Raw genomic sequence first — 12531 nt, forward strand, 5'->3', positions numbered from 1 at the left:
AATTAACTGTGTCTGACTGCTCACTGTTTTGTCATCTTCAGGTCTACAGAAATTCCTGCAAATGCCCACCATTTTGGCACATCTCAATGTCAAACACATAATCCAGTTGTCTTATTAGTGTTTTAGTTAAGAGAGGTGAAGGTTAGGTAAAATGCAAATGAGACCTAAATATGTAGGGTAGTATTTTCATTATAAAATCAGTCACAGGGATGCATTTAGCAGTACCATAGGGGCTATTTCTGGCTTGGTGATGATCCAGGGGAAGTCACCCCTCCTGGGGAAGTACAACTCAGCCAAGCAATTTTTCATGTGGAGATTTTCTACAATACCTTGTCAAGGACCTCTGTGTTTCTTCTAAGAGAGGTCTGCTGTCAACTGTTTGTACATTTGTTAAGTGACTAAGAATAAACTACATATATTTGAATGCATCTCATTCCAGAGCTGTTTTAAACATGATTTTTCCATTTTTCAACATCTCTGAAATAGGTTTTTAGAGCTTCTTTCTCCTTGCACCTTTTTTAAAAACCTTTGAACATTACAGCTAATTCCGGTGTTATTTGGCTTCCCATAGCTGGGGTTCAGCCTTCTGAATGTGAGATTTCACAGGGTGAAAAAAAAACAAGATGTGACTTTTTACAGTACACAGACACAATCTGTTCTATGGTGTAAATTAATCCCTGTTAAACAAATATTGACAAGCAGCTTCCTCTTAGATGTTACAAGCCATGTAGCTTCCCTGAGCTAGTTAGCAGCATGAAATGTCAATTAAATAATGACCAAGAGTCACTACTAGCGAAGTTTTTAGTATCTATTATGGTAATGAAAAAATGGTAATGAAAAAAACATGGTAATGCCTCGGAAATCACAGCAATTAAGGCAATTATATAATCTTACTGCTTCTAATTTGAGCAGTAAGAAATAAATTCCCTTACCTTCCTATCACAGACATGTAATTTAGAAAGTAAATTCCTTTTCAGTTTTGAAATTATGCTAAATCTGATATTGCTTAGAGTTTATAGTGGATTATATTAATTACTTTTAGAGAAAAATGTAAAACTTTTAGATATTTTACCTTAAAAAAAAAAGATAAAATGCAGCTGTGAATCTGTGTAAAATTTTGTTCTCCATAAAGCATTCCAGAAGTCCTGGAATAAGTCTTTGTAAAGGCTGAAAGGCAAGATGCAGTTTCTAATGCAACTGTATCTATTATTCTCCTAGGCACTCATAGTAATAACAAGCAATAAAGAATCCCTTTTAAAATTATATGTGTTACAGTGCACCTCTGAGAAGTTGACCTATTCTGCAAGATAAATAGGGCCCTCACCAGAATGCTGCAAAAAAGAATAGGAAACACATAATTTATGTCCTTTTAAAATTCTACCACTGGAAGTAATATACTTTAACAATGCCTGGGAGTAAATTAAAAGCTGTGCCTAGGGCATATTAATCAACCAAGACTGTTGAGATATTTAAACTTACAGTCAAGCAAATTAAAGACTAGAATAGTCCCAAATATAGATTTATTTAGTCAAGTTAAAGAGAAATAAAGTACACAGGCTAAAACAGAAATTTCTGCAATATAAATAGACATTTTAAAATTACTAGTCCATCTGACTGTGTAATTCCTTTATGATCATTTCAGAGGATATGAGGTTCCTAAATATAAATTATTGTAATGTCAGGTTGAACCACTACTTTTTGGGCCTTCCAGCACAGGCCATGCAATTCAATCGAGTAAGTCCTAAGTCAGTTCTGTCTAAAATAAAGTGTAATTTTAGACAACCAAGCTCAGTTTTAGAATATGGTGTCATGCTTACTTTCTGTCTTCCCTGATAATTTTTTTCTAGTGCTTCATTACTCTTTTTGTCAAGATGTATACATCATACTCTTATTTCAAAGCCTAACTCTTGCAAAGATTTTACTTTATTTCATAAAATGTACTTCATATGATCAAATCTTCCCAGAAACATGCCAAAGTTATAAATAAATATTTTGCATTATAAATGGTGAATTATAAAAATTATTTATTTCCATTTTATTCTTTCATCCCTAAAGGAGGTTGTCCTATAATTACCATAGCTTCACACTGATGCCTAAAGATGTACAGTCTTAAACACAGGCAAGGCAAAACTTAATGCCACTCAGTTTTCCCCACCAAAAGCCTGAAGAGCCCTGGGTGATTAATGCTGCTCATGTGTATATCTTGCTGAAAAGAGAAAGCCTCTGCAAAACACAGGCTGGAGAGGAAAAAGGATAAGATTCTAGTAAGATTTCTCTTTTGCTTTTCCTTGCTTCTTTAATCCTAGCTAAAGGTCAGTCAGAGTACCAACAGAAGGCCAAGGTGACCTTGATACCACATCTCTCTCCTCATTTGTCAGCTGCCATTTGGAATCACTACTTCAAGAGGCAAAGGAACCCTCCTCATTTTAAAGGGATGACTTTGTGTCTAACTTGAGGGCACAGTTTGCTCTAGCACCGTATACCAGGTGCTGTAAAACTATTGCACTAATATCAATAGATTTCTCTGCATTTAATCTACCTTTCCAAAGAAGAAAGCAATATTGGCATAGAATTTTTTCATGCTACTAACATGCATAGAATATATGTAATGTGTAATGTTTTCATCATTCCACCTATCCGTTCATCCATCAGTATTGGTTAGAGCAGTTAGCAAAGCTAAGATACACATGCTAATTTCTAATATGCTAATTTCCACATTATCAGCTCCAGCTGATTATTTTTTATTATATTTTCAAAGACTAACACTTGTTTTCAACAGAATTAGTATAACTTTTCAGCTGTTGAAATTTCCTCATCCACATCCATAACAGTATGTTAGATAGATCCCTTCAGACACATGGGGCAGCCTTCTGCTGGCATTCTCATGTAAAACTGATTTCAATCCAGTGCAATACAGCAACTAAACATACAGAGGCGATGAAACATGAGATGTTTCTTTTGTTGCAGTGTTTTCCCTTTCAGATTTACACAACACTGGTTAACCTGTGTTCATGGTTTTTTGCAGTGTGAGATATAGTTTAAAATAATGTATCACTTCACTTTTTTACTTCAAAGTTGTAACAATACAGAGATGTCTAGGAATTTTCATTATTGAAATTTAGACATAACCTGGGTCATCTCTTAACTTACAAGGTATAAGTGCAAAATTTTAAAAAAAACCAGCTGGTACTTACCTGCCAAGGAGTTCTTTTCTGCTTTCAGAAATAATTTAAACATGCATTCCAGAAAAAAAACCAACATATTTAATGTAAAACACTTTTTGAAGAAATAAAATATTTTGAAACTTACCGGAACTGAAATTTGAGGATTATTTTTAAGTTTTCCAAGCACAGCAAAGCCATCAGTGTTGATTTTCCCTTTTGGTTTTATGTTTAAGGATTCTATTTTAATACAGTCTATAAAAAGTGTGACACTGTTTGCTTCCACAATTATCATAAGCTTGTGCCATTGGGAGTCAAACAAGAAAGGCAAATGTAAAAATGATGCTGTTTGGTGTCTTCCATCTGCTCCTTTATAAGAAAACTCAACACTTTTCATTTGACCATTGAGATGCACTCCAACTTGTTCTTTTCCCGAAGAATCCTGAATCTGCCAAATAGTCCAGTATTTCTGAAGTGTGGCCCCAGTCATCCGAAAAGTGGTTAGAAAGGAATATTCATCAGGCAAGCCGTTGGAATATATGGCACTGTGTAGGATTAAAATACAGTACATTTGTTCTGTATTTGCTCTGAAAAGCTCCACATATCACCAGAGAGTAATGAGAAACCATTACTCAGTGGAACCATATCTCAACCATTCTTGTGTCAGTGCACTTCTGCATGCTGAGCCCCAGAACAAGGTGTTACTAATGGCAAAAGATCTGGTTCAGGAGCGTGGGTTCTTCCAATGTTTTACATTTTTTATGATAACCCTTTCTGAGAATAATGGATGGAGCAACAACTAGCTCCTCTTCAGACATAGAAAGTATATTCTACAGTTATCCTGTTTCCCACTATTAGACTTACAAAGTCAGTCAACATTTTATGACTTTACAATGACCAGGGAGAAAGTGCAGATCTGATTTGATTTTGAAGGCATAAGAATATCTTTTGCAAAGGCATTTACTTGTTCAGCCTGCCAATACCTTTTTGTTAAGGTATAAGCTATCACTGCAGCAGAAATCATTGACAAGTACAGGGTGAGAACCCACACTCAAAATGTATTGTGTCCTGTGATATTCAACACAAGACTACAAGCAGTAGGGAACAGATTTGCCACATATAAAATATTTCATATTTTAGCAACTCCTATAACGTGAGCTTTGGAAACACAGGTAGCACTAGCTGTGTCACTGTGCAAAACAGTAAAGTCATTTTTTATTTCAAATGTACCACTGAATCCAGTGCAATATTTAAGAAATAGGCCTTTCCGTATTTATTCCATGGATCATAAAACTCTAGTGTCATATCCAGTCAACATCAATACATTATTTGCCATCTACCCACATTTAAGAATAAGTTTAAATAAATTTCTCAAGCATGAAGGTATGCAGAGCTATTTTGTCCCAGCTTTCATTAGGATAACGTCTCAAACAAGGAGACATCTTGAACAAAGGTGATTTTTGAGAGGCAGATCAATCCTATCTCAGCACCTATTTATATAGCATTAGTGTATCTCAGGATCTAGGCTATGGCAGGGGGGAAAAAAGCAGAAAAATTGCCAGCTCTTATTCTGTATGCTTGATTTAGAAAGAGTGCTTCCAGAAGCCATCTCCCTAGTTTGTAGTGTTCCAAGATGTAGTGCAGCTGTGCTCCAGCAGGCAGCGGCACAGCCTCAGCAGATTTCAGTGAGGACACAGAAAGCCTGGCAGCAGCAGCAGCAGCAGCTTCTTCGGCTTACAAATAAAGTACCCACACTGCTGGTGTTTCTCCCTTTCCCCAGGAGCCTTTGCACACATCTGAGATCTGGGGTATAAGGCAGGGGAATGTTTAGCTGGAAAGTTTAAATGGAGATATACAAAGCTGGAAGAGGGGGCCCCTTGCCCGTATCTTTAATCTGTCTGTGCTTTGCTCTGAATTGTGTCTCTTGACTGAGGATGAAGTCCTGCCCCATCTGGTTTTGTTTGATAGGATTTTATCTAACTCGTTGTGTTCTGTCATCATTTATTTTCAGTTTTTATCTTGCCCTCTCAGATGCAAATATCACCTTGTGGATATTGTAGCTTGCCTTCGGTTCTGAGCACTTTGCAGTGTTTACTATACTCCACCCTCCTTGTGTTAGGTTTCTGGCCTACACAATAAGCATATGTATTCTTTTCTGCTCCAGGAAGATAATTCTTCTCCCTATTCAGACATACCTTCACTCTTATGGAGCTTCTGATCCAGTTCAGCACATCCTTTATGGCTCTTTGTGTAAGAGAGCCTTCCTCTATAATGTCTCTTTAAAAAGTATTCCAATCTCCTCTACAGCTAAAACTTTAGCTCAGCTGGGTCATTTATCTCTTCAGTTGCTGAATCTCATTTGTTCTTGCAGAAGAGCTGGTTTTTCTACTACCACACTGAAGGTGGTATTATTAGGTAATCTTTAAATAGCCTCCTTGTGACATTCAGCTGTCTCTGTTAAGTTCATCGACTCCAGGGTATCTGAAACACTAAGCCTAAAAGAAGCAGTACTAATCCCAGATCCTCTGTGTAGAGGTTTTCAGCATTTCTCTGCACTGCTAAGTTTTGTTGTCATGGCAATGCTCGTTAAACTATCACACACATTCTCATCTGACCTCAGTTGACACAACTATACTGCCAAAAAACAAAACAACTAAAGAAACAAAAAAACCCTAGTACGTGAATATATTTTTTTATTAGAAGATTACTTATATCAGATTGGAAAATTAATTCTTTGCACCATATTTAGCTATAGACTTAGTATTTTTCAAGACATTACATGGGTTCTCCTTTTTTCAGGCATTAAAATAGGAAAGAAATATGTTCACTTTTTCAGAAGATATGTAAAGAGAAATAATGTAAGAGCTTCTGACATTGGTAAGAGAAAATCAGATTATAAGAAACATATATTAAACACTAAAGATAAAAATTCAGTGCACAAACATGGAAAAGTATTCCCACTTTTAAAAAATACTAATAACCAGTCAGAAGAACTGCTGCCTTTAGACTAAAGACTCAGTATCAGTAACATGACTGAACACAATGAAGCATGACCCATCACCAGAAAGGCGCTCTGCAGGGGACTGTTACTGTGTAAGATTTATACCTATAATTCTGCAAGCAAAGCAGAGACATATGCTCATCTCAGCTACTCCAACAGTAATGATCCTTTAGTGGTTTCATTGTATTTCAGAACACATCTCTTTCTGAAGCCTGTAATCCTTATATAGGCAAAACCCTTCCAAAGTCAGCAAATTAAAATGCTAAATGTTTTGAAACCATGGCAAATTTAGCATGATATTTAAATAAACAATTGTAGAGAAGATATTCCTCTATCTTACTGCCAAGAGTGCATGGATGCTGTAAGAGCATCAAGAGCTGAAGAGTGATGGATGCTGTAACTTTATTGAACAGCTGATAGCTGTACAAGCACTCAAATTCTTTCTGGAAATTATTTTTAACATAGTTGTTTCCAATTCCACTGATTTATGGAAGAGAACCAATAAATTTAAAATTTAGATTCAGGTAAATGAGCAAAGAAAGAATTTATATGGAAACATATTTAAAGGACAAAATCCAGATTTATTCCTAACCTATTTCCTGTCCACTTAAAATTGTTCAGGATATGAGCCATCAGATCTTTTAATTTAATTTAGTTTTTTTCTTCAGTTTGTAAGAAAGCATTCCAGTCCGCTTTCCTTGTATTCTCGTACTATTATTAACTGCTTCAGTTGTTTTAAGAATACAAGGTTAGGTCAAATTTTCTTTATCAGAATATATTCGAATATTTGCCTAAATTTTAAGAGTATTGGAAGGTGGAAAGTTTGAAACATTTGTATTTCATCTAGGGGGACTCCTGAAACACTACTATTTATTTTAATCTTTTTCATAAATGCCTAAGTCTTTCACTAATCTTGTTTTTTGAATACTTACCTGGAAGATTTCTTTGAGATTTCAAAGCTAAGTTCTACTCAGGCTTCAATGCAACAAAGGTAAGACATCTGACTATGGTGAGGAAAGCCATCCCCCTGACCCCAGGACTCACCAAGAGCAGAAGACTATGTTAGAAGCTCAACTATATACCTATTTAAGTTCTACAGAGTAACTATTTATTTTATTAAATTTGGGGTTTTTTAGTTAATTTCTTAGGTGAACTCCATTGCTCACTGACTTAACTTAGTCCTTGCTAAATAAAGATTTTAGAAACGTTAGCACAACCCCCTGGAGGTGGCTGTGGAAATTGCTGTGGCCATTCTCATGATGATGCAGTACCATATGCCCAGGGTTGAGGGTTCTTTTGATCAATTTGGAGACAACTCGTGTCTGCCTCTCCTGGAGCTGCCTAGAATCACAGCCGACCTGGCACACACTGCCTGGCAGCAACTGAACAAGCAATAACAATAAAGTTTAGCTCAGCACTTTTGAAAGCATCTGTCCTAAGTCATTAGCCAGAAGACATTTGTTAGGACTCATTACCCTCAGCTGATATTTATTAGTCAAAAACTCCCACTACTGAGCTAATTAATTCTCTTATGACCTAATTAGCTTCCTAGCTGCATTTTGTCTTTTCTATTTCAGCATCATCATCAATGTCTGGGTGATATAGCTTACTCACAATGTGAAAGGAAAAGCACCTGGAGAGCTTTGGTGGCTGAATGTAGAAAAGCCAGACCTTCAAGCACATGCACTTGAGGAGTGCTGCTTCACAGAAAAGCAATATTCCCAAAGGGGAAAAAAAGCCAGAAAATTTGTGTCAGGAACATATTTCTTTGTGCCAATATATATATTTTTTAAGATTTTCTTTAAAAATAAACACAATTATTATCCAAATAAACAGGATTCCTTTTGTACTTACTAATTGGTGGACACCTAGAACATGTGCATAGATTAAATTGAAAAATGAAGTGTTCACCATGTCCAGTGAAAACACTGACATGCCAGTCCCACACAAAGTTATTCCACCATTATTACACCATGCCATTACATGGAGAACATTGTAGTGATCCTTCAGCAGATTTTACCCTAGAAGAAGCTCTGGTCAATGGGAATTTATTTGGATGATGGGCGAAGCTCAGTTTTGAGTTGTGTGCAATCACTTCTGTTTATTTTGGGATATAATTGTGGGCAGGCACGCAAAGCAGCAAAAAGACCAAGCTACAACTCGGTAGCATTTTAAGGAAGCTCTGTGACTTTTTCAAGGCATAAGCTATTGCTACATCAGAGACTGAATGCTGAGCCATACCCATCCAACTGAGCTCTCATTCCCATACCATGCAGCCACTCTAAAATGGGCTCTTTTGCCCTAGTATAAACATCACGTATTAGCCTAAGCAAGTATTTCCCTGTTGCCAACGTGTTTGATGAGGGTCCCTCCCCAGTGTTCCCATGGCACTTGGGCTATATCAGCCACCCAGCTCGGGAAAGCCATTTTCCCCAAACTCACTCTATTTTCTCCTCCCCACCTCTGGATGCAGCAGGGGCTCCCAGGCCCAGGTGATCCTTGTGTGTGAGCCCGGCCCGCGGCGGGCGCCGCTTCAGCACCGCGGGCAGGGACAGCTCCGGGAGCAGGGGCGGGCCGGGCAGCCCTTCCCTTCCCTTCCCTTCCCTTCCCTTCCCTTCCCTTCCCTTCCCTTCCCTCCTCTTCCCTCCCAGTGAGAGGGCCACCCTGTAAAATCACACTGGAGTAGAGCAGAGAGCTCGGCCCTGGGACAGAGGAGCAGCACACTGAGGCACTGGAGCACGGTCGGGGCTCAAAACTTAAATCCATTTCCTGGGCCAACGACCCCAATGGCAGGAGTCAGCTCAGATGCTGGAGTAAGGCAGTGGACTTTGGCTTATTCAGGGGTAACTTGTGTATATCAAGCATATATTTCAATAGAACCATCCATAGCAATAAGTCTAAACTCTCTTAAAAGTGAAAATATTGCTGCTTTTATCTGAGAATCTCTAATTTTTAGTGAAGTGATGAACCCTTTTGCTGCCTGTATTTGGATTCACATTCATGCACTAGCAGCCCTGATTTGTGTCTGGGACTGAAAGTAGCCATGTGCCCAATGTAACCAAACACTTAAACTCTAAAGTAGCTTAATCCGGTGGCTATGAAGGTAGGAGCCAGGGAGGATTGCAGCAAGAAAAGTTGTTAGTGATAGGTGCAGTAAGACAGAAACGCCTCACAATCCAATTATTCCTAGCTGAAACAGTAGTCCAGTTAATGGTCTTGTCACTTAATTGCTAAATTGAGGCATTCTTAATTACATAAGGTGCTGGAACAGAATCCAGACTTGCCTAAATTTGGCAAAGACATCTCTACCCTGCTGCACTGTCTCTATTCCTTCACCAGCAGCAAGTCTGGCCTGTAAAGCACAATTAGATCCCTAAATCCTGACTTCTATCACAAATTCACTGTAACATGATAAATTATAATTTCCAACTTTTATAGACTAAGTGAGCATAAATCAGCCAGGAACATTCATGTCCCTGTTACCTAAAACAAACACACAATGAAAAACCCCCTTACCTCGGAATGAGTGAGTTCTTGTCCTACCTCATCCCTGCAATACTCACATGCTGAGAAAGATCTCTTCATGTCAATATTTTAAGAAAACTTTTTTCCCTCTCCTCCTGTTATATTTTCTTTGCCTCCCTATTTCAAATCATCAGCAACTTCTGACATGGCTTTCTAGGGGTGAATCCCTTAGTATCAGCAAATATTGAGGCACTCTGAGCAATAGCAGTGGTTAGAGGAAAGTGGAAGTCCCTGAAATTGCTGCTACAGAATCAGTCTGACTATGTAGTGGAAATGAAAAAAAAAAAAAAAAAAAGGTTCAATTCCTCTTTCCCTTTCTGAAAACTTTTTAAATTAGGTGATCTAGCTGGTGGGAGATCTACCATTTAAAAATAAGATGGCAAAATATCTACATTTTAAAGCCAAACAAGGAAGGCATTACCTGGTTGGTATCCTGAAGTCTACATTGGGTCCCAATTTATAAGCTACTTGTAGAGAAGTGGATCCCACTACTCTCTCAATAATTCCTTGGGAAGCAGCTTTTTCTATTTGAAACTGAGAAATCAGGTCAAAACCTGCAAGAAAAAAAATATACATATCCATAATGTAACTTTCATTTAATTTGAGAATTGTGTTGTCACAGAGCTGAATATAACCTGATATTTTTTTGAACAGCAGCTTTTTCCTGAAAAAGTCAGGGTGCTACTTGCCTGGTAGGTCATCTTGGCCAATCCTGATTGTTGGGCAGATATCAATTCTGTGACTGGCACCCAGAATAGCTGGTAGTCCTGCAAAAAAAGGTGAATTTACTAACCATGTGCCTTCACATTGCCACAGATCACCTTATAAAATCAATGGAAGCAACTGTAAGATTATTATGAATTAAACAGAGCTATAAATAATAATAATTAGAGGTATATAATAATTTAAACTGTACTCAGTAAAGTATGGGGTATAAGAAAATAATCATCTTTTTCTAGAGAGCTCCAAAATAAAAACAGTAACTTGATGTGCTATTTGATTTTTTTTCAAGCCTTTAACTGAGATCGTTATAATAAATCTTCTCTTGCAGAGCTGTTGAGAAATAGCAGTAGTTTAAGAAGGACTCCTGTGTAAGGAGGTTTTGGGTTGTAACTTTTTGTGGTTCAAGCAAACTTAAAAAAAAAAAAAATGGCCAGTTACCTAAATCAACAGTCTCTCTACTCCCAAGGAAACTTAAACAAACCTCATGCCAATTAAAAAAGTTGTTGTGAATCAGTTGGCATCTTTTCCATCCTCTCTGGTATTCCAAGCTTTCCCATTTTCCTCTGTGCCAGATTTGATCAGAAAATGAACATTCATGAAATGTAAGTTGGTGGCAAGAAGATTTTACAGACCTTTTTTGTTTACCAAAATGAAAATGTAGAAGAAATCTGTTTGACAAAACTAAATCTAAAAATCCAATTTTTCAGAATATTATTTGTCAAAAAACTTTGTCATGGCCGTAAGACCTATAAGATATCCAGAATTAAGGAAGTAGGAAGGAAAAATAAGCATTTATTTGAAGAGTTTAAGAGCCATGTAAAAGTCTAGTATCAAGTCAATCTGGAAAATGTTAGCAGAGTGTGGGTAGGGAAGAATGAAGAGTGGAAGTTGGAAGGAGAAGCATTTCTAACCTACAGAGAGCCTCTTGTGTGCTGCAAAGGCTCAACCCTAAATGTGGGTTTCCTTCTGACAACATAGGCTTAAAGAGAACATTCAGGTTGACACACTACACCTTAGAAAAGACCTCATTCTCTATTCTTTGATGGGACACATGGCTGACATCCAGCCATTTACATTTTATGCCCAGCAAATAAAGTAGAACCATTTTATTGCCCATGCAGCAACAGAAGATCTAACTAAAAGCACTGAAAGACAGGGAAGGTTTGTGTCCTGTATTTACCATCTATATCCGCACTTTAATCCTTACCTTAAAAATACATCTAATAGCAAATTTAAAGCAACGTACACAGCTCTTGCTTTTTTCCTGTTTTTCATGTATATCCTTCTATCCATCCATCCATACATAAATGCACATGGACAGCACTCACTTTGTGTGATGGCTGGTTACAGAGGATTTTAGTTTTGAATAAACACAGAATAATTTTTTTGGCATTCAAAATTACACAAAGATAAAATGTAGATAAAATCTGTCTCCTTACTTGATTGGTGCTGGATGGTGGCTGAGATGAAAGACCACAGAAAACTACACAGGTAAAAGAAAGCTGTAATTTTCCTGTAAACAGAAAGAAAGCTCCAGTATGAATCTATAGTTTCTGACAGGTTCTGTTATTAGATTTCTCCTCCAAGCCATGCATATTAAACATATAAAATACCACCTAAGGATCTGCTAACAGATTTGACATGACAATTTCTTTGGCAAGATAATGTCTTTACATGACAACGTTTTATTTTTGCCTTATAATAAAATATGTCAATAAAGCTCTTTCTATTGTAGTCCACTCATATAATGCTGGCAAGGACAGCTTTCATGGTTCTAATCTCTTATTTACAGATGTCTCTAAATCCCACTTGTTCTCTTACCAGTGGCTTTTCATCTTCACTGCAGGATTTCTTCACTTCTCTCATGTGAATGCACAGGGTATATCGTCACACTGCCTGCTTCCCTCTCATTAGTCCGACACAGGAGTGCAGCAGTGGGTGCAGACAGCAGCTCCTGCCCCACCAGGACCCTGCAGAGAGGGAGGTGCAGGCTGCTGGGCTGGTTTTAATCTTTCCAAGGGAAGGAGGTGGAGGCTGGACAGACATGTGTGTCCTGGTGGGCTCTGAGGGCGGACCTCTGGAGCCAGCTGAATATAAAGAAGCCAAGAGAGCAAATTAAAG

General features: G+C 37.7%; 1 protein-coding gene across 1 annotated transcript in view; it reads right to left on the minus strand.

Moving 5' to 3' along the window:
• Positions 1 to 12245, minus strand: part of COL9A1 (collagen type IX alpha 1 chain) — a 60067-nt gene extending 47822 nt beyond the window's left edge. The window contains exons 1-5 of the mRNA XM_041477473.1: positions 12232 to 12245; positions 11850 to 11923; positions 10377 to 10454; positions 10109 to 10241; positions 3310 to 3706 (exon numbers count right to left, since the gene is read on the minus strand). Of these exons, the coding sequence (XP_041333407.1) occupies positions 3310 to 3706; positions 10109 to 10241; positions 10377 to 10454; positions 11850 to 11923; positions 12232 to 12245 (696 nt within the window). The remainder of the gene's footprint in view (positions 1 to 3309; positions 3707 to 10108; positions 10242 to 10376; positions 10455 to 11849; positions 11924 to 12231) is intronic.
• Positions 12246 to 12531: the final 286 nt, after the last annotated feature.

Source organism: Pyrgilauda ruficollis, unplaced genomic scaffold, assembly GCF_017590135.1.
Source record: "Pyrgilauda ruficollis isolate IOZ18807 unplaced genomic scaffold, ASM1759013v1 scaffold40, whole genome shotgun sequence".
In the NCBI taxonomy this organism is placed as follows: Eukaryota; Metazoa; Chordata; class Aves; order Passeriformes; family Passeridae; genus Pyrgilauda; species Pyrgilauda ruficollis.